This window comes from Lagenorhynchus albirostris, chromosome 1 (assembly GCF_949774975.1).
Source record: "Lagenorhynchus albirostris chromosome 1, mLagAlb1.1, whole genome shotgun sequence".
Taxonomy (NCBI): domain Eukaryota; kingdom Metazoa; phylum Chordata; class Mammalia; order Artiodactyla; family Delphinidae; genus Lagenorhynchus; species Lagenorhynchus albirostris.
Genome location: NC_083095.1, coordinates 167,225,714 through 167,252,969, shown reverse-complemented (window position 1 = coordinate 167,252,969; position 27,256 = coordinate 167,225,714). Strand labels below are relative to the sequence as shown.

Sequence of the window (27,256 nt, the reverse complement as noted above, 5' to 3'; positions counted from 1 at the left end):
GGAAGGGTCGGGGAGGGCCCTTGGGGGGCGGGGGCGGACCAGGAGCGGAGCCAGGGGCCATGGCAGCGCCCGCGGACCCAAGGCGGCTGTGCCGGCTGGTGCAGGAAGGCCGGCTGTGTGCCCTGCGGGAGGAGCTGCGGGCTGCGGGGCGCGCCGGCTGCGCGGGGCCGGCCAGGGACACCCTTCTACATTGCGCCGCGCGCCACGGCCGCCGGGAAATCCTGGCCTATCTGGTCGAGGCCTGGGACCTGGACATCGAGGCTGCCAACCGAGACTACAAGCGGCCTCTGCACGAGGCTGCCTCCATGGGCCACCGGGACTGCGTGCGGTATCTGCTGGGCCGAGGGGCCGCGGTCGACTGCCTGAAGAAGGCCGACTGGTAGGTGGCGGAACTTGCGGAGAGACCCTCACCATTCCCCGCAGAATCGTAGATTCCCGCTCCTTGGTCGGCCTCCACGCCATAGCCCCTCAGCCTTCCCCTATTGAGCAGAACATTGTTGCTACCCTTATGGGGTTAACTGCTCCGATCTCTGTTCCAGACTGCCTCCCATGATAGAACAGAGAACAGTGAAGTACATGATCAGATAGAATATAAGCAAACTACAAATTGTCTATATGTCCTACGTATAGCATGAGCCCCAGGGCGGGATGTTCTTCTAGGAACATGTAGCTAAATGATTACTTCACCAGTGACATTGTTTTAACTTTATACTTTGAAATTCGTAGTTATAGGTTCTCAGAAATTTGCAAAGACATGGGAGAAGTCCCATGCACCTTTCCCCCATCTTCCCCCAAAGTTAACATGTTAACAGCCACAGTAAGGTAACAAGAAGAAGGAACCGCAATTGCTACAATCAGTATACTTACTCGGATTTCACCAGTTATACGTACACATGTGTGTGGGGGGGTACTCTGTGTGATTTTATCACGTGTAGCCTTGCATGACCACCTCCACAGTCAACGATGCTCACCTGTAACCATCACACAAAGTAATTGCATTGTGTTAGATCCACATCGTTTTTAGTACTATGTCTGTCCACCTCCTTAGAGGTTATGAACATCTGAAGATTCATAACATAATGAAGTTCCTGAATGAATCCACAAGGGATTCCTGATCTGATATAAATAAGGAACACATCAGACAGCCAGATAGCTAAACAAACTGCATCTTGCCCACTGGCATGGGGGGGCGGGGGGCGTAGACCTGGTGACTTTTTGAGGTTTGCACTTTGGCCGTGACTAAGCACAAAACTGATTTTCTTATGCTTATCCAGTTCTATGGGTAAGGAAACAGTCTTCCCAAACAACTGTTAAAAGGGCACGTTTCATTTGATTGTGTGCTTAGGAAGTGCAGTTACAGTGAGACATTTTTGCCTGTTCTCACCTTGCTGGCTTTCTCAAGTCCCTTCCCTGGATTCATTCCCTCTGTGAAGCACTTCTTGAAGATTCCAGCCTTCATTTATCTGGGTGTCTCCCTCTTGATTTCTCATTCACTATCATTACTACATTACCAAAAATAAAAAATCAAAATAGTGTTGGTAATTAAGTAATGTCAAAGCAGTCTCAGAGGACAGATCCTGGCTGAGACCCATGTAGTTACGTTGAGCTTCAGCTGGGCCAGCCCCTGGGACAGGAGGTAATACAAGACCTGCCCCTGCTTCCGAGAGTCATAGCAGATGAGAAGGCAGAAGCACAAAATCACTGATGTGGGAGAAGAGGAGTTGATAGTGATGTAGTTCACTGTCCCATAGTTGTGGACACACATCAGTTCAGAACCTTATTGTAATCACGCCGTTTCATTTGCTCCACCAATGTAGGCTCCTTACGGCAAGGCACTTTGTCATCTGCTCTGTTTTAACTCCGTTTCAGAACAGTTTAATTATCGGTTACTGATTGAGGTGAATGGGATAAGTCCAGCAGAGTACCTCTTATGCAAATATTAAGCACAAACTGTGATTTTGACTAGTTCTGTTCCAATTCAGTGCCATACTAAAAACTAGTTCAGAAACAACTTTGCCTCCTCAGTATTCCCCACCTGTAGGGGCACCCACGTCACAATCATTTTCCCCTTGTTAATTCTCCCAGGGCCCTCACGACAGGCAGGGAAGTTGCCAGCCAAAGCTGTTTTCCTGCTTTCCAGACTCTCGAGTCCTCTAGGTCTTCCGTCTCTGCCAAGGGTGTGCGTTTTTCTGAAGCCCTGGTCGAGTGCTTCTAATGCCTCAGCTGCCCTTCCGTCTGACAGCTTGTCCCGATTGATCTTAGGACTCCTCTGATGATGGCTTGCACAAGGAGGAATCTTGAGGTGGTCCAGGACCTCGTGGAGCATGGCGCCAATCCACTGCTGAAGAACAAAGATGGCTGGAACAGTTTCCACATTGCCAGCCGAGAAGGCGACCCTCTGATCCTCCAGTACCTGCTCGCTGTTTGCCCAGCTGCCTGGAAGACAGAGAGCAAGATTGGGAGAACCCCGCTGCACACGGCAGGTATGACCTGGAGCTGTGTGGGATGCCACCCACCAGGGAGCGAGGGGTTGGGAAAATGGCAAGGAATACGAGCAGCTTTGGGGTATTTTGGCAAACACTTAGTTTCTAAAACCAGTGTCACCAGGCCCTTAACATGCTCTTCTTTCTTGTTTTAGGTGACTTTTCACATACATTTGTCTTCTCCTCCCCAGTTAGATGGTAGGCTGGTTCTGTTCCTTACTAAGTCTTTGACCTTGGGCAAGGAACTTAGTCTCTTGAGCAGGTTTCCTCAGCCACAAAATAATGATAATGATGATGTCCGTATCACAAGGTCGTAGGGATTAAGGCACATGCAAGGCCCTCTGTGCAGTGCTCCACACGCAGTGAGCACGGGACAGCTACAGCTGCTATTTTCACAACCATTTTGACATTATTATTATTAAAAGCAAAAGGAAAGGGGACTATTTCCTTGTATCTTCAGTAATACCTACTATGGTACTGTCCATTTAAATAAATATAGGTGCTTATAATTAAATACCAGGGCTCAATGGATGTGACTTATCTAGTGACAATGTTGAATATAAATCTGGACTACCATTTTCATTGTTTGGAGTAATTATCCTTAACTCTGAACTGTTTATTTGTAGATTATTTTAGTTGAAAGCAAAAGCACCACGGTATAAGACAAAAGGGGCATTAAGTAGACCAAGAGTCCAGGTCAAGACATTTAGAACATAATCTTTAGCCCTCTGGATAGCACATTGAATTAGAATACAGGGCTTTTAGGTTTCTCTGAAATCAATACCTGTGACATGATGTAATTGAGGAGATAGGCACACAGTTATTCTGGCCACAGTTAGGGACTAAAGAATCCTTTATAAAACTTTGCACATGAGTGGAAAAACTTCTCTGCTCGTGAATTGTTTGACGAACTACCCTGCTCTTGTGGAGAAACAGTCAGTACCCAGTCATTCACACAAAATAGTGGAGAGTAGATAGTCAATTTTTTTTTTTTTTTTTTTTTTTTTTGGCCACGCCGTGTGGCGTGTGGGATCTCAGTTCCCCGACCAGGGATTGAACCCGGGTTAGAGCAGAGAAAGCTCGCAATCCTAACCACTAGGCCACCAGGGAACTCCCTTGAAATCTTTGTTATAGAGGATAGTTATTTCTAGCAGGAGAATTAAATTCCTGGTTATTTTGTCATGGATTACTCTTAAAATGTTTTACATTTCTTGGGAAAAAACTGACTGGTCCTAGGGATTTGTAGCACGAAAGTGAGGAGGCAGGTTTAAGATTGAATGTTTGCCATCAGAGTCTCATAAAGACAAGATAATCAAGTGTGAGCCTTGTACCTGTTAAGTGAAAACATCACCCTTTACCACTCATCGAGCTAAATTTGTCTTTTTCTGGGGCGGTGGCAGTGTACCTAACTTAATACTCTTTCCTGGAAGTTACAGCTAGAGGGATGGGGCACAGAGAGGTGCCAGGAGGGAAGAAGCATTTTGTTTTTGTGCTAAAAAGCTCTCATTCTCAACTCTCTCCACCCAGCAATGCATGGCTGTTCAGAGGCAGTAGAGGTGCTTCTTCAGAGGTAAGAACAGAACAGCAGATTAAGGAAGATATTTGCTAATTGACAGTTAATATCAGTGCTGCATAGTATCAGAGCTCAGACAAAATGTTCATAAAGAATCTAAGGTACCAAAACAGACATGAACAAAGGACTTAAGCAGATAAAGAAGGTGAAACAAAAATAGCTGACAAACCTGGGGAAACATTGGCCTTTTATCTGTTCATTCAACAGACATTCATATACTCACTCAGCACTCACTGTACCAGGCACAGGGGCTACCACAGCAACAAGATAATGCGCTTTCCCCCCCAACCCATGGAACTCACAGACGGGCAGGGAAGATAGACGCTGCCCATGTCGTGTGAGTCTGATGAGCATTACAGGGAATTGCGAGGTCCCCACAACAGCATGGGACGTGGCCTAGGGGTGAGGGATCTCGGCCCCAGTGACACTGATGCTATGACCTGGAAGAGGCTGAAAATGGGGGCAGGGTGGAGGGGGCATTCCTGGCAGAGGTGACAGTACCGTGAATGCTCAGGGCCGGGGACAAACACAGTGCATGGAAGAGACCAAAAGAAGATAGGCACTTGCTGTGTCCCAAGAGTGACGGGGAGGCTGCAGAGGAAGGGCGATTCAGGGCCAGTGGGACACTGGGCACCACCCGAGGAGTCCAGATTTTGTACTAAGCGTATAAGATACCACTGAATAATAAGAGATTTTCATTTTTCAAAGATCCCCCGGTTGCAAAACAGAATGGATTGGAGGGGGAGCAAGCGTGGGTGCTGTGAACGCAGTCCGGCAGCTGTTGCAGTTGAACAGGAGAGATGGTGGTGGCTGGACCACGATGCTGACTATAGGGTGAAGAGAAAGGTCTGGAGACACTTGAGAGGTGGAATCACCAGATCTCGGTGAATAAAGGGACAAACGGAATGAGGGAGAAGGACGAGTCCAGGATGATGGCCAGGTGTCTTGTTTAAGCAGCTGGTGCTGTGCTGGTGCCACCTGCCGAGGTAGATGACACCTGGGGAGGAGGGGCAGGCTTGGGGAGAAGCTGGCAGTGTCACTTTTGGGCATGTTGAGTCACGTGTACCTGGGAGACACCCAGGCAGAGACATCCAGTGGGCAGTTAGACACAGATTTTAGCCCAGAAGAGAGGTGTGGGCTGAGATACAGGAGGGGGCCTCGCCAACATGGAAGTGACGATTGAATCCATAGGATGGAAGTGGTTACCTAGGAGACGATGAGTGAAGAGAAGGAGGCCTCATGTAGTGCCCCGAAAGCATCACTGTGTAGGGCTTGCCTCCTACGCATTGGGACTGTATACCTGCAGTCATAAATACTCCTTCCTTCATTCAACAGATGTTTTCTAAGCACCTCCTGTGTGTGTTAAGCACTGGGTGATAAGCAGTTAACACAGTTCTTTCCCTAACAGCCTGCAGGCTAGTGTGGAAGCCAAGTATAGACACACAATCACAGAAATGTCATAAAATTTCAAATGGTGATGATACTACAAAGGGAAAGTACACAATGCTTTGCGGGAGCAGGGGTCGTCCTGTAGATCTGGGGGAGAAGATGGGCCTCTGAGGTCCTCCTGAAGCTGAGATTTGAAGGATGGCTTGGAGTGGCCAGGTGAAGAATGGCACTAGGATGTTCCAAGCAGAGGGGACCAGCAAGTGCAAAGGCAGCAAAGAGCCTGGCACCCAGGGGAGCAGAAGGAGGTGGGACAGGCAGGACCGTTGAAGGTAGGAACAGAAGAAGATGGAACAGGTTGAGAGGTAGGGCCGAGAGGAAGGGGAGACAGGTGTGACCACGAGGAAGGTAGGAACGGAAGAAGGGAGGACTGGGGAGAAGGGAAGACGGGTAGGAATGAAAGGAGGTAGGACCATGAAGCAATAGGAACAGAAGAAGGAGGACAGATAGGCTGTGGGACCGAGAAGAAAGTGGGACTGGACAGAAGCGGGGGTCGCCTTAAGCACAGGGAGGAGGGGCCAGAGGATCCCAGAGAAGTGAGTGGATGCCACATAATCCTGACCATGGGAGGTCATGTTGAGGTTTTAGGCTTTGTCCTTTGTGGTTGGGAAGTAGTTAAAGCTTTTAACCAGGAGAGGCTGTACCCAAATTACATGGTGAAAAGATTACTCTGTTAGTGGTGAGAACAGAATGGCTTGGCTGGAACCAAAGAGAGAAAAATGGGTAGGAGGCTGTTGCGTGTTGACTTGGTCTTTTTTTTTCATTTTCCCGGCTGCACTGGGTCTTGGTTCCTGCACATGGGCTTTTCTCTAGTTGCAGCAAGCAGGGGCTATTCTTAGTTGTGGGGTGAGGGCTTTTTTTTTTTTTTAACATCTTTATTGGAGTATAATTGCTTTACAATGGTGTGTTAGTTTCTGCTTTATAACACAGTGAATCAGCTATACATATACATATATCCCTCTTGCGTGGGCTTCTCATTGCGGTGGCTTCTCTTGTTGTGGAGCATTGGCTCTAGGCGCACGGGCTTCAGTAGTTGTGGCACACGGGCTTCAGTAGTTGTGGCACACAGGCTTAGTTGCTCCATGGCAGGTGGGATCTTCCCAGACCAGGGCTCACACCCGTGTCCCCTGCCTTGGCAGGCGGATTCCTAACCACTGCGCCACCAGGGAGGTCCCTGTTGACTTGGTCTTAAGGGGTGAAGACAAAGATGGAGACAAGGATACAGTTTTGTTTAATATTTTGGATGTAGAATTGGGAGGTTTTGGTAATAGATTGGCTATGAGGGATGAGGGGTGACTTCAAGGTTCTGCATGAGAAGCTGGAGAGATCATGGTCCCTAAAATGTGACAAGAAGCTTAGAGGAGGAGAAGGTTTGCTGGGGAAACCAACCTGCTCTCGAAGAGCTCGGTACAGATACTGAGGTGGGGAAGGAGGGCAAGCACTCCAATTCTCACGGATCATCCATAAGGCAGGTGGTCAGGAGTCAGCACAGTTGGGTTTGAAGCAGTGACTGTTCCCAGCTGTTACTTTGTGTTTGGGCTCTAGGTGCCAGTATGAACCGGACTGCAGAGACAAGTGTGGCCTCACACCCTTCACGGACGCCATCCAGTGTGGACACATCGACGTAGCCAGGCTGCTCCTCGAAAAACACAAGGTATAGAAATGGTTTGGTTTTATTCCTTTAGTTCTTCCTACAAGTTTTAGATCATGGGATAAACAGGAAGCATTGTTGTTCAGATCATGGGTTCAAATCTCAGCTCTGCCACATCCCCCGCTCTGAGGTCCCCTTTACCTCTTGAAGCAGCAGTGTTTCCATTTGTAAAACAGGGTTACTATAAGGATTACATAACATAACGTACATAAAGCAGTTAGCAAAATAAGTATTCAATAAATAGTAGTTGTTTCGTAATAATAATAACAACGGACTCTCCCCAGTAACTCTATTTGTTTGGCACTTTAGCCTACAGCGTTGAATCTTAACCATTTTTTTTGGTTAGAGCATCCTTTGAGAATCTGACAAAAGCTTTGTATGTATCGTGTGCCCAGGAAAATGTACGTAGGCCACAGAGTTTTGCCAAAATGTCAGAAGTCCATGGACCCAGATATCTCTGCTCCTTACTTTTGTTCATGTCTCTCCCAACCTCTAGGCTTGTGTTTCTGCTGAGGACTCCCTGGGGGCCCAGGCCATCCACCGGGCAGCAGTCACTGGGCAGAATGAGGCCGTCCAATTCTTGGTCTCTGAGCTTGGCATCAATGTAGATGTGAGAGCAGCCTCCACCCACCTCACAGCACTTCACTACGCAGCTAAGGTTTGTTTCTTTCCAGAACAGTGTTCCTGCTTCCTGAGGCTTGCCTAACTCTGTTGATGAGTAACCGTGTAGTCGTGGTTCTTTTGCTCGATCTCTATGGAAAAAAGAAATTGCCCATGACATACTCTTAAAATGGTCATGATTCTAAAGCCCTGTGGCCCTTTAAATAGAAACCTGCCTTTATTTGTTTCTGGGTAGAAACTGAGAAGAGCCCTTTACTCCATGTAATGTCTGGGCTCTGTGTTCCCTCCTGCCCTTTTTTGTTTTCAGGAATAATGTTATTTGAAGCCGTAAAAATCCATCGTATGAAATTCCTAGTTCCTTATCCTTTTACTGGATTTCAGAAGATTTCTTTAAGAAAAGGGAATTGCATTTACTGGGCTCTCTGATGTATGAAGTATTGAAGACACACAAAAGTTTTCGCTAGAAAAGTAGCCACTATCTTTAATATTATTGGCCGCCTGCCTTTACTTGTTTTCCTAGCAACAGGAATAAACATTTTTCTGGTGAACTGCACTCCCCTGCCCGTGTTCCCCCTTTGAGAACGTGGGTATACAGTTGAGGGTGGGCTAAGAGCATGGTCTATGGCCACGGGGATAAAAGCGAGTGGGAAGATTGAACCTGCAGCCTTGGTTTCAGTCTCAGCAGGTACTGACAGGCTAACTGGCTGGACAAAGGTATATCGATTGCTTCACAAAGGACAATGCCAGCTATGATAAGAATCCCATCCAGGGGAGGTTACGCTCTTTTCCAGTTTATTTCTCCCCTAAAGATTTAGCAAAGAGTGTGTTTGCTTGGGACATTTAGAATTGTGCTTTCTGAGTAAATCACAGGATTTATATTCCTTACACTGAGGGAAACCCAACCATAGTGGTCAGTGATTTGGCTACAAAATTGATCATCTGTATTCTAATAACTAAACATCACCTACATCTTTAATGATTTATGCTGAAGTTCGAGAGTAATGTGATGAGCCTTCCTTTGGATATGAAAATTCAGTTTCAGCAGTCGAGTATTTTAGAAAAAGCACCTAATGTGCATTAGAGTTTGTGTTTAAGGCTTGCTTTTGTTGTTACAGTGGTAACACCTTTATTTCAACTCTCAGGAAGGACACGTAAGCACAATCCAGACACTCTTGTCCTTGGGTGCCGACATCAACGCCAAGGACGAAAGAAATCGATCAGGTACGACCTCATTTTACCCGTGCTTTGAAAATTATTAGTAAACGGAATGTAAACCATGTAAACAATGGACTTCTATGTTAAAATCATCACTTTTAATATTATTCCTCTAGTAGCTCAGCAACTTTTCCTTAAAAAAGCACCTCCTCCATTTGCAAAGCTATAGAACTACTGCTGTTACCATGGTAACGATGATGACTACTACTCCTTACTGCTGCTGGTATTACTGTTGTTGTTTTGATTATTTTAAACCACACAACGTATGTGACATCAAAGCACTTTCTATCTTAATCCATGATCACACCAGCTCCCCAGGTGTTACATAGATTCTTCATAGGTCTTCTCTCTACGGAATGTATTTTAAAACCTTAATCACTATAACTTTTTAGATTTTGGGCTCGGAAAGATATATTCAGAGCTAATTCCTTAGACCTGGACTTTAGAATAAACCTTCTCAGTAGCACTCTATGCACCAGTGTCCATCTTGCAAGGGTTAAGTAGGACCTTGTGATGCCTCACAACTCACTCCAGGGCTGCAGAGGAAGATCACTAAGTCCCAGGACACAAACTGTCTCCTAACGACAGGGGAGCAGGACCCAGGATCATGGCTCACAGCACATCAGAAACCCTCAGCGCCAATTTCTAACCAGAATGGGAAGATGTGTCAGCAGGTTTTCTTTCTGTTACGTCATTCTCACTCATGGTGATATTTTCACTTACACAGAGAATTCACAAAACTTTGAAAATGTCTTCTGTACTATTTAAAGTCTCCTGTTTCTCATTAACTTACTTTGTTGTTTTAGACAAGTCTCTCAAATTCTCTCTGATTGGTTTTGTTACTTTTAAAACCATTTGTGACCAAGTCAGGTTAAAAGGAAAAATGTTTTGATCCAGAATAGGCAAAGTCATAGGGAAGAATATGGAACTATGAAATCTGTGCAATTGAAAGAGTCAGTGTTTTTATCAGGGGCATCCTGCTTCCCAGTCAGTACTGCTGTAGGTGATGCACTGAGCTGGGTGCCTCTGTCCCCACCCAGCCCTGCACCTGGCCTGCGCGGGGCAGCACGCGGCCTGCGTCAAGTTCCTCCTGTGTTCTGGGCTCGGGGACTCTCTGGACATGACAGGCGCCCTGGCTCAGCAGCTCACACGGAGTCCGGACGTCCTTCAGTGCTTCAACCACAGCGCAACAGCGGAGGGCGTTTCCAGAGGAAAACAGTGAACCCACAGTAATCCACGTCCTGCTGCTTGAATCTGTTTGCAGATGCAGTGAAATGGGCCAGTAGCCAGTGTTTTCTGCCCTCCCTCTCCTGCACTCCCCGCTTTGGTGGCGGATTCCCCAGGGATGAGGCATCTGTCTTCCTGGCTGTATGACTGCACACCACACGATCGGAATCTTTCCATAATCTCTGATTCACTTTTTCTGCCCTTCCAGTGGAGTCAGATGATGTTGATGAAGTCGGTGTCTGGAATCCTTAGAGAAGCATGAAAATACAGTGTACATACTGTTATGTATGTGTGTGAAATGTTTTATAATCAAGAGTGTGTGGTGAGGCCATGATAATAATATTTAGAATATAGCAAGTTCCTATTGCCTTGAGAGGTAAAACATAATTGGCCTTTATACTTTCTTCTTTCATGGGCTTTTCATTGGCATTGCAGTGGTTTAACTTTTGGCTTCAAAGCCTGGAAGGAAATGCTGGGATCTGTTTACATAGACATTTACAAGGAATGGAAACGTTTCTGTAGTCTAAGCACTGCTCCTTGAGCTATAATGTTTTAATCTTGAGGTTATTATTTTTTTAATGACAAGTTCTGAATTGTCTCCCTTTGGATAATAAAGGCATCTCAAAACGCATTGAAGATACTTACAAAGCCTTTCCACGACGTCATTTGAAAAATGGGGTTTGTCCCACAGGTCACATTTCCTGTCCCACCTTCCATCTGCCCACGGAAGCTTGTGGCTGTCCAGAAGTGAAACAGTCGACATTGTAACTTTGAAAAATTTTGTAGCAACTTAAACAGATTGAAGAAAGGATGAGTCCTCAGGCATTTGGATTCTTTTCCTGTTTCTTTTCCTTTTCTTTTTTTCTTTATATGCAAATAATAATTATTAGTCCAAGTCAATCTGTTAAAAAAGCGTTTGCATCAATCACAAGCAAGACTCAGTCCCCTCGTTCAGTGTCATCTGGTAAGAACTCATCGCACGCCCTCACCCCCGTTCTCAGCATCGTGCCAGGCTGGGCAAATAGCAGGAATGTCCAGTTCTCTGTTATTCCCAGGTGGTGCTGGCTGATTTTTATCCCTAACAACCAAATAAATGTGCTGGTAGAAACACGACTGGGACCTCTGAATCACACACTGTCTCCATCTGCACCTTCTCCAGCTGCAGTTAACCGTTTCCTGTTGCTCCAGAGATGTCTTCGTGTCCCTGCCTTTGGGTCTGAGGATGGCCTGTTACGTGCATCCCTACTTGCAGGTGGGACAGAAAGACCGGTCTGGGGCTGCCCTTCTCCCCTCAACACACACGTGAAGCAGCTTTTTCTTTGCAGTGACTGCACACAGGTGTGTTCCCACCCGAGCTGTGCCTCTGCCTTACACACTCGCCGTGATGATGGTCTGTTGGGTGATGCTTGGTTCTCCAGTACACGGCTCTCCATTGAAAACGCCCCTGTAGCGTGGACAGGGCTGCTGGATGCTGCTGCCAAAGCTACTCGAGAGCCAGAGAGGGCAGTGATGATAGTAACATTCATTGTGGCAAAGATAGTGGTGATGATATAATTACAACCTATTACCGCAGTAGTAATATATTGAGAATGCTAATGACAATGGTGGTGATCATTAGTATTATTCTCTCACTTCCTAATTATAGGTACTTTTCTCACTTCCTTTGGGTGTTAAAAGTGGGGCCCGTCCCTGGCCACCAGATCTAGAATTTTGTTCCCTCCTTCAACATTTTATATCTTCTTCCCTTAGTTCATGTTTTCTCCATAGCTTTTACCACTGTGGAATATACCAGCTGTCTTGAGTTATTTATTTTCTCTGTTGTCTGTCTCACCCACGAGAATGTAAGCTCCTTGGCCAGGGTTTTTATGTCTCTTGCTCACTCACTATATCTACAGGGCCCAGAACAATGCCTGGCCCATGGTAAGGTTGTAGATCATGAGATAGCCAACGAGTGAACAATAACTTCTGTTTCTTGAGCACTTGCTGTGTCCTGGATGCTGTGCTGAGTGCCTTTCCTGGCCAGTCTCGCTCCATCCCTGGCTCTTAAGAGGGGCAGCCCCTCCTAATTATCCTCCATCTCAAGCATCCTTTCTCATCCCGACCTCCTTAGAGAAGAGCCTGTGCTTGGTTCCCGGTTCATGGGTACTGCCGGCCTCTGCCACCTGGCTTCCTCACTGCTGCTTTTAGGTCACCGGGACCCAATTGCCAAATCAAGTAACGTGCCTTTAGCCCTCATGTTACTGATCCTTTCAGTTCAATTATCAATCACTCCCACCTTCCGGAAGCTCGTTTCTTGTCACCTCCGACAACACGCTTCTGGGTTTTCCTTTCTGACCTTCCTTTTCCGTCTCTGTTGTGAGCGCCTCTGTCAGGGCCTATCCCATACATGCTTCTGTCCCCGCTCAGCACTGTCCCTGTGCTGAGTGTGCCTCCACCCGTCTCATCCACTCTCATCTCACTGCCCCCTGACCGTTGAGCCCCTCCAGCCCTGACCCTCTGCTGCCGGCTGTACGTTTTTGCATGGATGTCCCAAGGCTGCCCCACACTCAACTCGCTCAAAACCTAGCCTCCCCCTAAAATTAAAAAAAAAAAACATTGTAAATCAACTATACCCTAATATAAAGTAAAAAATTGTTAAAAAAACCCCAAAAACCCTAGCCTCCCCCAAACTGTGTACATTCATTCTGCGCCTGCTGTCTGAGCTGTGACACCGCCCTTCATCCCGCCTCCCCGGGTCCCTTCCTTCTACAGGAGGCCCGGCCAGTCTGGTCAGCTCCAACCTTATGGTGACTCCCTGGTTCAGGCTTCACATCCAGACCGCTGCTGCCACAGCCCGAGTTCTCCTCCTGCGCCCCCTCAGATGCATTCCCCGCACAGCCGTCGGGGCTCTGATGTGACCAAGGGCGCTGACCGCCGATGCTGGCTGCCACCTTCACCAGGGTTCCCAGCGCCTCATCCATGACCCACGTCCAGAGACCGTGGCTGGTCCTTCCGAGAGCACAGCTGATCCACGTGAGAGGTCAGAGCAGAAGCCGGAAGGGATACAAAGAATTGCTGTCATTTGAAAATAGCTGGTACCCAACACACATTACCAAAGAGAGTTGTACAAGAAAGTATTTACAAGACAAAAGTAGAAAAGGGATTGCAACATGGAAAAGAAAGCACAAAACTCACACTCAGAAAATGAGAGCTCTGCTGTTGGGGGGCGGGGGGAGCAACTCTTTATCCAGCCTGCTGTTCCTAGATCCGCCAGCAGGTGGCGGCACAGAGCAAGGTCCCTTTTATTCGCCCAGGCTTTTTTTTTTTAATAGAGCCCATTGTAAAATATAAAAAAGTAAAGAAGAAAACAAAACCGATCATTCCGCTGCCCTGAAATGACCACCCTTACTTCTTCCTAGTCTTTGTAAATGTACATAGTTGAGATGATGCTGTATGTGCGGTTTACCCCAACTTTACATCTCAAGCACATCCTAATATTCTTCAGAATTCTGTGACCTTTTACTTTAATGGCTGTCTAATGCCCCATCGTATGACTGTACACACTTATTCCTTTATGTTGTCATTTTGAGGTTATTTTGTCTCGTTAAGATGAGATGTAGATGGGATAACCAGTGAAGCTTTGTCAAATTCGACTGAAAGCAGGTTTAGGGAGCGGGTCCTTCGGGAGGTGGGGGAGGGGGACCGGAAGTCCGTGGAGGCCAAGCTCCAGGCGCACAGGAGAGCGGAGGGAGGGTAAGGAGACAGCTTCAGGTGGACCCACGCAAACACCTCAACGGACATCGGTATTTAGAGGGAGTGGCGTTGGTGGAACACGTGTGTTACATTTTCTACCATCGCGAATAACAATGTGAACTTACATTTGACGGTCTGTAGACTTGTTAAAATTGCTTTCATAAGCCGGCAAGGGTGTGGAGGGTTCAAGACCCAATTTGAAAGAGGGATGTGATGTTTATCGAGAAAAACGAGGTAGAAGTGGGGCCTGGCCTTTGACCTGAGCCGTGACAGTAGGATTTGCTTGGCCTGCATGAGGAAGGCCTATGGGAAAGCATTTGTAACATTCCCCAGAAAGGTGATTGACTTTGTAACATGGACAGGCCAAGGGCTTCCTGAGAAGAGCGCTGGGGAATATCTACACTCATCAGCCACCCAGGCACTGACACGGGGCCTTTTCTGGCCTGAGAACGTCAACCTCAGGGTGGACGCAGGCATTTCAGCCAGCCTCGTGGTGTGAGCTAAACCTCTTTTTCCTTCTTCCCCGTCTCTGGAAGACTCAGAGCATACTTAAGGGTGGGTGGCATCCCGGGGGGCACATGAAACAAGATGAAAAACACCGCAGAGTGGTGATTACCTCTTGTTCAGGGTTCACTGCTCCAGGCGTTCCTCGCCCGGTTACCAGGATGGCCTGAGGACCAGTGGTACTGCTGGCAGGATCAGGGCGCCTCTCCAGGCTCTGCAGTTAGCAGAATCCAACTCACATCCAGAAGTGTGGCTGGAAGGGAGCCCAGGAAACGTGGTTTATAATCTTCCTGGTACTGCAGCGTAGGAAATCCCATAAAGAGGAGGTGGTGTTCGAGTCCACACACCCACCATACTCGGTGTTGCTGGAATACCTTAGCAAATCTACCACCTGGGACCAGCACAGCCCCAGGGGCTAGTCACTAATGCCTATAAAATAATCCCCCCAAAGGAGAATCATTTCAGTGTTCTTGGGACTTCAAAAGTAGCCAAAGAATTCAAGTGACAGCTTATGGCAGAAAATCTTTTTCAGTTATTGAAATTAGGGCATAACTAAGAACATCCAGAATACCACACACACAGTTTAGGTGGTCTTGGTATAACTGGTAGGGGTGGGATAGCAGTGACTGCAAAATGAAAGTAGTTAGCATGTACATGCTCTGTTAGGGGAGACTAAGGGGAAACAGGTGTTCAGCCTAGAACATTCCAGTGGATTTCCTATGAAGTCAATGTGTCCTGAGTTTAACTTTGAAACAAATTTAAAAATTGAAATTAATTAATTAAATAAAATCTACCACCTGGGAAAGTGCCTGATTCCCACACACATCACCAGAGCTGTGCTACCACGTTTTTAATTTCTACTAACTTGATATACCATCTCACTGTTGTAATCCTGCATTTCTTTAATTATGGATCAGATTGAAGATCTTTAGATTGATTTACTGGCCATTTACATTTTTTCAGTTTTTATCAGCATTCGTTTAGCTATGACCTAGTCAACAACAAACTACCACAAAATTCAGTGGCTTAGAAAACAACTGTTGATTTCTCCAGAGGCTTCGGGTCCTCCGGTGGTTTGCTGATCCTACCTGAGCCGGGCGGGTGGCGTCCTGTCGCTTGAGCCAGCCGTGCAGGATGGAGTCGGCTCTGCTTTGTGTGGGTCCCTTCCTCAGTCAGGCTGGCCCGGGCTTGCTCTCCTGACAGCGGCAGAGATTGGACAGAGGAAAAAGAGACTCCAGTGCCCTTCTGTCTCTGCCCTGTGTGTGCAGACACTCCCATCCCATCAGCCAAAGCAAGTCCTCCTGCCAAGCAGAGCATGCGCCAGAGGGCACCACCCAGAGCCTGGATACTGGGAGGCCATTGACTGAGACCACTGGTGAAATCAACGTCTTGCATTATATTTGACTGCCGTTTTGTTTGTCTTGATTTGTGAGAGCCTTTTTTATATTGAGTGAATTAGCTCTTCACAAAATTCACGTGGTCACTAAAATTTTTGGTGTGCGTTTATAAGTGAAGAAAAAACAGACTACAGCACTGCAGAGATAATTTCCTATATATCTCCTTTTTTAGAAAACCTCTTTTGAATAGATATGGTCGTACATAGAGGCTAACTAAAATTCTTGGAGTGGAAAGACACCGCCTGGATGCAGTGGGGTATGTCTGTTTGGATTAGTCTCTGATAACTTCAGAGCACCTCTCAGATTCTAGAGCATTCACCTGTGCCAGACTACCGCATGCATGGACTTTATTTTTCCCTGTTTTGCTGAAAATCCACAATCAACTAAGATTCAGATGAACATAAAAGACCTAGGAACGAAGTCCAGCTTGCAGGTTACCCTGTCCCTTGGTCCACAGCTCTGGTCTCGCTCTCTCCCCATTCTTCCAGCGGACGCGGGCTTAGCTAGCTCAATTTAATCATTTAACATTAGACTGAAACAAAAATCGCTCAGTAAGAAAGGTCCGCAAGTAAAGAAAAACACATACTCCAAAAGCAAAGAAGAATGGGCCTCCATGAGTGTGGATCCCATATTTTCTCAAAAACACCTTCCTGACCTTATATGCATGCATGTGGGGAGGGAAGATCAATAAAACATTTACACGCATAACTTTTCCTTCTCAGAGCTTCCATCCACTCTATTCACACCTCCTTTGTTGCCTACATTAGTTACAATATAAATTCTCCCATAGCAAATACCCAAAATAACAGAGGCATAAACACAAGTGTATTTCTCTCCCAGGTAAAAGCCTGGGCAAAGCCAACCTAGGGTGGGTTAGGACAGTTGGGGACAGACAGACCCCCGATGTCAGTGGTCCAGGCCCTAAGACTGCTCACCAGCCTGTAAAGTGAGTTGCACCCCCGTTTTAGGAAGGCAGGTGTAGGGACTTCCCTGGTGGTGCAGTGGTTAAGAATCCGCCTGCCAATGCAAGGGACACGGGTTCGAGCCCTGGTCCGGGAAGATCCCACAGGCCGCGGAGCAACTAAGCCCGTTTGCCACAACTACTGAGCCTGCGCTCTAGAGCCCACGAGCCACAATGACTAAAGCCCGCACGCCTAGAGCCCATGCTCCGCAACAAGAGAAGCCACCACAATGAGAAGCCCGCGCACTGCAACGAAGAGTGGCCCCTGCTCACCGCAACTAGAGAAAGCCCGCGTGCAGCAATGAAGACCCAACACAGCCAAAAATAAAAAAATAAAAATAAATAAATGTTTTAAAAAACCTTTAAAAATTTTTTAAATTTTTTTTAAAAATTAAAAACGAAGGCAGGTGTATCATTTCCATTCCCATCCCGCTGGCCACAGCTTAGCCATGATAGCTGGCAGAGAATCAAAGTTGGGGGTCAGATGGGATCTCTGCCACCTGCCATTTCCAGAGCTGCCTTGATGAGGGCTGTTTGTGTGCAATCACCTGTCCCCCCACCCTGCACGCACACACACACTCACTCCCTAACCCCAGTTTTTAAAGTCCCGAGGAGCAGAGCACAGCTCACTCATTCACAGATGCGTGACGTTGTACAGACACAAGAGGCCACCTGTGCAAACGGTATGGGGGGGAGAGGCAGGCTCTGTCCCGTGTGGAGCGGGCACGGGTCCTTGTGCCAGTTACTTCCCCTCTCTGCGCTCGGTTTCCTGGTGGAAGGTGTGGCAGTGGCACTGCCTTCCGTGTTCATTGTGAGGATTCAGTGGGGTCGTGCTTGAGGTGACCAGCACATGGTAAGCACATGCATGTCACCTGTGGGCATCTTCCCTTGGTAACAGCAGCAGGATAAAGAGTCAGGGCTGACGCCCTATGGAGGCATCATTTGTATTTTGTGTCCCGAATTTTCTTTCTCTTTCCTTCCTTGGGGACATCTCCCCACTTGGCCCTCAGGTGCCTCCATTATCTTTTTTTAATCATTCTTTTTTTAATTAATTAATTTACTTATTTATTTATTTGGTTGCGCCAGGTCTTAGTTGCAGCAAGCGGGCTCCTCAGTTGCGGCTCGCCAGCTCCTTAGTTGCAGCTCATGGGCTCCTTAGTTGTGGCTTGGCAGCTCCTTAGTTGTGGCTTGCAGGCTCCTTAGTTGCGGCATGCGAACTCTTAGTTGCAGCATGCGTGTGGGATCTAGTTCCCTGACCAGGGAGCATACCCGGGCCCCCTGCATTGGGAGCGTGGAGTCTTAACCACTGAGCCACCAGGGAAGTCCCCCTCCATTTTCTTTACTGAAAAGAAAATTTCATCTCAAAATCTTTATCCATGCTAAGATGTTAATAAATGAATGAAAAACTCAAATTTTACCAGTGCCTGAGTAATCTGCATTTCACCAGGGATCAAATTATTAAACTGAACGAATGAAGCTCTCGAGCTGAAATGCATGCACCATTCAAAACGTAAAGAGGGATTTTAAAAATGTGTTCTGGGCTTCCCTGGTGGCGCAGTGGTTGAGAGTCCGCCTGCCGATGTGGGGGGTGCGGGTTCGTGCCCCGGTCTGGGAGGATCCCACATGCCACGGAGCGGCTGGGCCCGTGGGCCATGGCCGTTGGACCTGCGCGTCCGGAGCCTGTGCTCCGTGACGGGAGAGGCCACAACAGGGAGAGGCCCTTGTACCGCAAAAAAAAAAAAAAAAAAAAAAAAATGTGTTCCATCTGGGCCTTTCCTCCTATCTTCCTACTTGAGACGTTTTCCATCCCTTTCATGACTACGTCTTGTTAACATTGTCTCCTTTCAGCATCTCAGGTGGGTCTACTTTTCTCCAGGTCCCCTGCTACCCACCCAAGTTCCAACCAGGATCCTCTTGTTCCAGTGACTATGGCTGCGCAACATTTTACCCCAGAGTCTAACGGTTCAAAGCAACGTTTCCCGTGCTCGTGGATGCTGTGAGTCAGGGATTCAGACCAGGCATGGCGGGTGGCTCGTCTGGTGTCCATGTGGCTGGTTGGTGGCCACAGGTCTTCGCAGGGGCTTCCACTGGAGGCCTCTCCCTATGGGCTGGTGTGAGCTTCACGGAGACTGGGATCCCAGGGGTGAGCATGCGGGGTGGGGGGAGGGCAGGGCAGGCAGAACCCACACTGCCTTTCCCCACCTGCCTGGGAAAGTCACGCAGCATCACCTCCCCACCTGCCATCCGTCAAGGCCGGCTGGGAAAATCTCACCCAGGAGCCAAGGGAGACAGCCTCCACTTCTTGGGGGGAGTCGACAAGTTCCAGAACAGGTGGGACAGCAAGTGAGCCCCTTTCCACGTTGCCTCCCCCATTTCTCTTTCACCTGAATTCCTATAATGGCCTCTGACTGGTCTTGCTTCTTCCACTTTGGTGCTTCGCTTTGTGTAATTCTCACAAGCAGCCCAAAAAGCTTATAACAGATTATATTGTGCCCCCGCTACCCACCGCTAACTCACCAACCTCACTTGGGGTGGAGCTCAGTCCCATGCCACCCACCGCGTAGAAGACCTCTGGGTCCCACTTCCATGTCGAAGGCCTGCCTTCAGTTCCCCAAACTGACCAGATTTTCTTACCCCTCAGTGTTTTCTGGAAATTTCTCTTGACTTGTCGTGTGGGTTCCTCCTGTTCATCCTGGCCCCTGAGCACCACCCCCCAGAGACGCCGTGCAGGACCCCAGCCTCAGAGCAGCCCTTCTGCAGCACTTTGTCCCATCCCTTCACGCAGCTGTTCATAACTGCCCGGATAATGCCGTGCTTTCCTACAAAACGAAAACCCACGAGATCAGCATCCACGTCTGCTTTGCAGTTGGCATAGTGTGGAATGAATGAATTCCACAGTAAGGAGCTGCGGGAAAAGGACCAGCGTCTGCCCTCACGAGTCTGATGTCTGAGAGAGGAGCAAGGCTTGTTCTGTGACTATGTGACAGGCACAGTGTGCTGGGGGCCAGGAGAGGAGACAGCTTCGCAGAAGACGTGTTATCTGGGCTGGGCCTCGAAGGATGGAAAGAATTTTGATTCGTGGGCTTTCTGAGCGGAGTCCACAACAACGATATGATATCGTGAGCTTGGGGCTGCCAGAGAAGATGCAGTTACATCTGAATTTCAGGTAAACCACGGGTACTGTGTAGTATAAATATGTCCCAGATATTTCGCAGGATATAATTACACTAACAAAGTATTCGCGGTTTATCTGAAATTCAGGTTTAAGGGGGTGTCCCGGGTTTTCACTTGCCAGGTCTGGTGACCCTAAGTGAGACTCCAGTTCACAGAGCATCCTTGCCTCTGCTGGGCAGTTTCTGCTGAACAGTGGCCCCTTTGTTTCCCGTCTCACAAACCAGGGACAGAGACAGCGTGAAAAGTCATGTGACTCCTCTGTGGGCATCTCAGCCCCTCGAGATGCCATGTTCAGGTGCCCCCGAGCTCACCCATGCCGAGTCAGAGCAGGTGTGTAGGATGAACGCCAGGAACCAGGCTTGGGTGGCAGAGGACTCTCCCTGCCTTTCACTGTCTGGGAGACTGCACCAAGTGACTCAAGGTTCTCATCTGCACAAAGGCCACAACACCCACCCGGCAAAATCGCCAGAGTACAACGCCTGGCACATTGAAGGGGCTGAGCGAAGAGCTGGCCTGTGGCATTGTTATTTTGTTTGTAACCTGTCTTTAAAAGCATCTCCATGGCTTACTGTGTGGTGTCAGTTTCCCCGACAGCAACAGGGAACAGTATCGTCAAGATTTTTCAGATCTTAGAGTTTTAAGTCTAAGAACCCATCCAGGGACTTCCCTGGCAGTCCAGTGGTTAAGACTGCGCCTTCCAGTGCAGGGGGTGTGGGTTTGATCCCTGGTCGGGGAGCTAAGATCCCACATGCCTTGCAGCCAAAAAACCGAAACATAAAAAAAACAGGAGCAATATTGTAACAAATTCAATAAGGACATTAAAAACGGTCCACATCAAAAAAATAAATAAAAAAAATAAAAAAAAAAAAAAAGCACCCATCCAATCCAGTGGAGGCTCAGCAAAGTTCAATAACTTGTCCGCCCTGCAGCCAAGTGTCTGAAAACCCAGCTGGCACCCCGCCCTCTTAGTCACGGGTGTGACGCTCCCCGAACGTCCGGTCACCCAGGCATTTCTCCATGAAGGCATCAGGCTGCATCGCTACCTCTTTCCAATAGTTGGGAGATTTTCTCTCTTTTAAATATCAGTGAGAGGGAACCTCCCTGGTGGCGCAGTTGTTAAGAATCCGCCTGCCAACGCAGGGGACACGGGTTCAATCCCTAGTCCGGGAAGATCCCACATGCCATGGAGCAACAAAGCCCACGTGCCACAGCTACTGAAGACTGCGTACTTAGAGCCCATGCTCTGCAAAAAGAAAAGCCACCACAATGAGAAGCCCGTGCACCGCAACGAAGAGTAGCCCCCGCTCACTGCAACTAGAGAAAGCCCGCGCGCAGCAACGAAGACCCAATGCATATTATTACCCAATGCATATTAACCCAATAAATATTAGTGAGAATTGTGCCGAGGCAGGAATTTCAGTTTCCCACTCCATCTGCCAGAACATAATCCAGAAGTTGTCTTTTCTCACTGGCCTCAGCACCGAACTTGTGAGCCTGACAAGTGGGGTGAATTTCCTGCCGCCTACACACACACACACACACACACACACACACACACACACACACACACACACACACACACACACGTCTTACTCATTTTTTTCAGCGTGTAGGACACCCCCCCATGATAATAACCAAACACTTTTACTATGCAGGTGTCCGAAATAGTAAGTGGATCGAAAGTGGGTTGCTAATGACAGCAGGCAAACAGCCCGACCACATTTCCCCTGCTTTGCCTTTTGGTTTTCACTTCAGTTTTGTTTTGCCAAGTCAAAGGAGCTCACAGGAGAGGCCGGGCTGCCAGGCCCGACAGCAGGGCCTGAGATCGTGTACCTGGGGCTCTTCTATAGTCAGCATCTGCATTGCTTGGGTTAACTGATCTTCACCATATTTTTCCAAATGTCAGGGAAGAATGGGACCAGGGAGAGAGGAGCAACTGATTGTGACATGAGTTTCTCAGACGTCCCAGCTTTGTGACCCATTGCAACAGCTCGGCTGATTTACCGTGGGGACGTTGCCCACCTGCCAGTGTCCAATAATGGAACAGGGGTCCCCAGACCTCAGGGATCAACAATAATCTTCCCTTTTCTCTTAATCCAAAGATGGGGTGGTACACTCTGTAGGCAAGTAACATCCTTCGAAACGATTAACCCACGAGGAAGTGGGGGGAAGGGCCAGGGACAGGGAAGGACCAAAAAAAAAACAACAACCCACAAATCATCTCGAACCAGTTCTTCTTTACAAGTGGTTTTCAAGCAACTAACAAGATCCTATTCTCTAGATATTTTCACGGGGCAAATCACAAAACAGATCGTCCCCCTGGCAGATTGGCGAGTAAATACATCCAAGGTTATGTTATAAACGAAATACCCAGTTCTACAGGAAGGCTTGAAAAATACCTCTGAGTAAAATAAGAGGAAGTTATGAGGAGGTTGTGATTTAGAGTGCGTTCAGAGCAAAGATTTGAGAGGGTGCTCCCTGAGAAGCCATCATCACCTTCTGTTCGCTCTGTTTCCCATGAGGGAAGAAGAGGTTTCCTGAAGGAAGTAGCACCTTTGGGTCGACCCACGTGGGAGATGAGGTGTCAGGAGCCACTGACCCAACTCCCAGGCTCAGAATTGTGAGATTCCTGGACCAACGAAAGACTCACAGTTGACTCTTCTTTAAAAAAAAAAAGAGAGAGAGAGAGATCTCACGTGGTGATTGTTGATAAGACCAATTCCTCTAGTTTATCCCCTCTGAGGTGGTCACCATCCTTCCTGACGGCCAAGTCCAGCTAGACAGCACACACAGCTTCCCCTCAGATAAACAGGAAAGAGAGAGGAGAGGGAGAAGGCAGGTTATGGAAGGAAATTATTATTTACGCAGATGAAAATAGCTGGGTGATTCCACATTTTCACTGCGGGAGGAAGGAGTTGCCGTTTGATAGAACAGCTGCTCTTCCTATCAGAGAGCCTGGTAACTTGTGAAAAGCTAAAGACAGTGCTGGTTTAGAATTGGGTCTGTGCCGGCCTCAGTGTGAGCACGAGTTTTAAGAATTAGATTTTTTTAAATGCAATTACCAAAGACAGAAAAGGTGTAGCTAAAACGGGTGATTTATTCAACAAGGACCTGCTGTATAGCACAGGGAACTCTAAATATTCTGTAATTACCTATATGGGAAAAGAATCTGAAAAAGAATGGATATATGTATATGTATAACTGAATCACTTAGCTGTACACCTGAAACTAACACAACATTGTAAATCAACTATACTCCAATATAAAATAAAAACTAAATTTTAGAAAAGACTAAAAATATAAAATGGGTGATTTAAACTTTTTTTTTGCTAACTATACAAAATGAATACATGATCAAGTGCAGGAAAACATAAAAGGGCAGAAAAGGCTTAAGATTTTAAATGTTTATTAAAATAAAAGTGTAAGCATGCAAATAACACAAACAATATAGAACTATGAACACAGAAAGTGAAAGTTCCCTGTTATCCTTTCCAGAACCAACCAGAGGTAACAGCTTAGTGAGCAGTTTTCCAGATTTTTATCTATATGTATGTAATCAAATACATTTGCAGGGGAGGGTACTACAAAAACTATAATCATAATTTAATACTTTCTTTGGGGGGTTCACTTTCTTTTTCTCTCATAACTATATCTTGGACATCCTTCCATGCTAGTACTTTATAGGCACACCTTACACTTCTCAACTGCTACATAGGGTTCTATTGAGTGGGTATAATTGCAGGTGCACATTGTAACCCAAATTTTATCTAATAGCATTATAGTCAAACCAAAAGGCAATTTTTTTTTTTTTTGAGGTACGCGGGCCTCCCACCGCTGTGGCCTCTCCCGCTGCGGAGCACAGACTCCTGATGCGCAGCCTCAGCGGCCATGGCTCACGGGCCCAGCCGCTCCGCGGCATGTGGGATCTTCCCGGACCGGGGAACGAACCCGTGTCCCCTGCATCGGCAGGCGGACTCTCAACCACTGCGCCACCAGAGAAGCCCCACCAAAAGGCAATTTTAGGGGATTCAATGTAATCATACTCTCATTACACAAATACAGTGTTTCTACTTTTTCATACTTTTTTCCTGCCCTCGTCCATCTGCACACACGTTCTCATCACTCGTTCATTTAACCGCAAGCCTCTCACGGAACCCCTGCTCTGAGGGCTGCTAGGTGCTGCCAGGTCCCAGGGACCAGGCATGGCTGGTTTTGGGAGGGAACTGACAAAACAAGCAAACGTATCAAGCCCTCCAGTTGCTCTGTAATTTAAAGTTAAATGTAAACAGGCCTTTTGTACAAATGTTACATACCTTCCTGAAAAAGCAAAAGACTCTCATTTCTGAGTCCACCTGCCGATGCAGGGGATACGGGTTCGTGCCCCGGTCCAGGAAGATCCCACATGCCGCGGAGCGGCTGGGCCCGTGAGCCATGGCCGCTGAGCCTGCGCGTCCGAAGCCTGTGCTCCGCAACGGGAGAGGCCACAACAGTGAGAGGCCCGCGTACGGCAAAAAACGAAAAACAAACAAAAATACCCTCATTTCTGTCAGATGCTTTTATCAAAGGCAGAATTCCCTTTCCCTGTCCTGGGTCTGTTTAGTCACAGTGCGTGGGAATCCCGGGGATGGGGTGGGAGGGCAGTGCTAGGGTTTGGTGTCTGTTCGTGACAGCGGTTAGCAAGCTGGTAACTTTACCTCACTGTTCTCACAGTTCCTCTGGGGCCTGACAGGAAGCGGACTGTTTTTTCCTGCAGATCCTCCGGGCCACTGCTACGCTACAAGAAGTGTCAAGTGTAGAAGCTGCAGACACATCACCTATTCAAACATAAAGATAGACTCGGGGACTTGGATTATTATGAGAACAGAGATGCTAAACTCCTAGTAGGTAATAAGTATTTTATTCTTTTGTGAGAAAATATGTCATATTAAGAAATTAAGTTGTTTATTTAGCAAACTCAACAATGGATATTTAATACTATTAGTATTTATTAAAATGCTTATGAGGCATTTAAAAATATTGTATATCAGACTTGCTAAAAATTGAAATTCAGTATCAGACTTGCTAAAAATTGAAATTCAAAAACTTCAAGTAACTAAGTTTATTATGAGTAAAGAGGAATTGTGGAAAGGGGCACAGTGCCTTCTGGAAACTTTCTTTTAAAAACAGCTTTATATAATTCACACGGCATACAACTTACCCATTTAAAATGTGTTTTTTAGTGTATTTACAGATACTTACAGCTCTCACCGATTTTAGAACATCTTGAGTCGATTTTAGAACACCCTCATTGCTCAAAAAGAAACCCCATGCCTTTTAGCCATCATGCCCCTCCTCCTCACTCCCACCGCCAGCCCCTGCAACTGCTAATTTACATTCTACCTCTATGGATTTGCCATTTCTGGACATTTCATATCAACGGAATCATACGTCAAGTGGTCTTTTGTGACTGCTTCTTTCATTGGCTCAATGTTCCCAAGGTTCATCCAGGTTGGAGCATGTATCAGCATTTCATTCCTTTTTATGACCAAATAATATTCCATTGTTTAGATAAACCACACGTTGTTTATCCGTTCATCAGCTGATGGACATTTGGGTTGTTTTTACCTTTTGGCCATTACGATTAATGCTGCTATGAACATGCTTTCATAAGTTTGTGTGGACATGTGTCTTTGTTTCTCTTGGATGCATACCTAAGAGTGCTGGGTCCTATGACAGCTCCGTGTGTAAGTAGGTCCAGTGTATAAGTTCACTTGTTTGAGGAGCTGTCAGACTGTGTGACAAAGTGGCTTCTCCGTTTCGAATTCCCCCCAGCAGTGTGTGAGGGTTCCGGTTTCGCCACATCCTCGGTAGCACCTGTTATTGTCTGTCTTTTCAACTCTGGCCATCCTGTCAGATGTGAAGTGGTTTTGATTTGCATTTCCCTGTTGACTAATGACATTAAACATTTTCACATGCTTGTTGGCCATGTGTCCATCTTAGTTGGAGAAATATCTGTTCAAGTCCTTTGCCCGTGTTTTAATTGGCTTGTCTTTTCAGTTGAAGAGTAATTGAGGTGTACAATGTAGTGATTGGATGTTTTTATACATAAAATGATCATCAGTTGGCCTGTCTTTTTATAATGAAATGTAAATAAACCTTCTGGAAACTTTCCTTGCTTCCTCTCTTTCTCCTTTTTCCCACTAAAAGAGCACTGGACAAGATGATTACTTAAATGCGGTCCCTGAGCACAGGATGTCAAGGTCTAGTGGAGGGGATAACACAAAAAGGGTGGGCGTCTGGGGGCTTCCTAGGAGACAGAGCACTTGAAGTGAGTTGAGAAGAGCATCCCAGCTTGCCTGTGGCCTTAGGTGAGTCTTACTCTTGATTCTGTTTCCAGCATATATTTAAATTAAGAGGATGGTGAAGAAAGTGCCTCAGTGCACCTGTGCTCACTCAGTCACCTGTTTGTCAATTTAAAGAGCAAATACTGCTATTGAGCCTTTGTGAAATAAACCTGTTAAATAACACGTAGAATAGGCTGTCACATAATTTGGGGATTATAGAAAGACCTCCTCCTCATATAAAATATATGTCCAAATACCTCCCGTCTCTCTGCAAATACACTTCTGCTACCACAGAAATCTCATTTTTACTCTGTTGAGACATTATGTCATTTGGGAGGGATAATTTCTCCAATCACTGGTTTACTAGTAGAGGTCAGTTTATTAACATTAAATTTAGAGCTTGAATCCTATCCTGCCACTAACCAGCTGTTTACCTTGGCCAAATCCCAATCTCTCTGAGTCTGTTTCCTTATCAGTACAGTGGACTTAGCAATACAGTACCTGCTTTCTGTGCTAATGACAAGGGTTAAATGAAGTGGCTAATGATAAGTACTAGCTAGTTCCTGTCCAAAGCAGAACCACAAAGCAGTGGTTTGAATTTGTGTCAGAGACCTTGAAAGAACGGAACGATGGAACAGACGCGTGGAAGGGGATTCTGGAGAAGAGAAGGAGGAGTCTGATGGGTGTCAGAAAGGGGGCCTTAAATGGGGAGGAAATGCCCAAAATAAGGGGAAATGGAGGGGGTATGCCAATGCCTTACCTTTTCCCAAGCCGACTGCAAAGTGAAACCTTCAGGGAACATGCATGCATTAACTCCAGAGCCACACCTGCCAACAGGTTCTGTCTGATTCCATCGTCTGATTCCAGGAAGCGGTCCCTAGCCTCCCAAGTCCCCACCCTCCACAGTGCACAGCCCAGACCTGAGTGGACTCCATTGCCCGGGGCCCCT

General features: G+C 47.0%; 1 protein-coding gene across 7 annotated transcripts; it reads left to right on the top strand.

The window, feature by feature from the left end:
* The first annotated feature begins 43 nt into the window (after positions 1 to 43).
* On the top strand, positions 44 to 19,685 carry ANKRD16 (ankyrin repeat domain 16). Of its 7 annotated transcripts, none has more exons than XR_009542427.1 (8): positions 44 to 379; positions 2,263 to 2,483; positions 4,264 to 4,393; positions 4,765 to 4,890; positions 7,048 to 7,156; positions 7,650 to 7,811; positions 8,890 to 8,995; positions 10,030 to 10,063. XR_009542427.1 is itself a non-coding variant. In XM_060159666.1 (8 exons), the coding sequence occupies exons 1-8, from the start codon at positions 60 to 62 to the stop codon at positions 19,683 to 19,685; spliced, it is 1,347 nt and encodes a 448-aa protein (XP_060015649.1). In that variant the 5' UTR covers positions 44 to 59. The 7 variants fall into 7 exon arrangements, 6 of the variants coding, with proteins under 6 accessions (XP_060015649.1, XP_060015607.1, XP_060015614.1 ...); XM_060159666.1 differs by lacking the exons at positions 4,264 to 4,393; positions 4,765 to 4,890; positions 10,030 to 10,063 and adding exons at positions 4,011 to 4,053; positions 11,376 to 11,554; positions 19,452 to 19,685 and having other exon boundaries at positions 8,917 to 8,995; XM_060159624.1 differs by lacking the exon at positions 10,030 to 10,063 and adding an exon at positions 11,376 to 12,553 and having other exon boundaries at positions 8,917 to 8,995.
* The last annotated feature ends 7,571 nt before the right edge of the window (positions 19,686 to 27,256 follow it).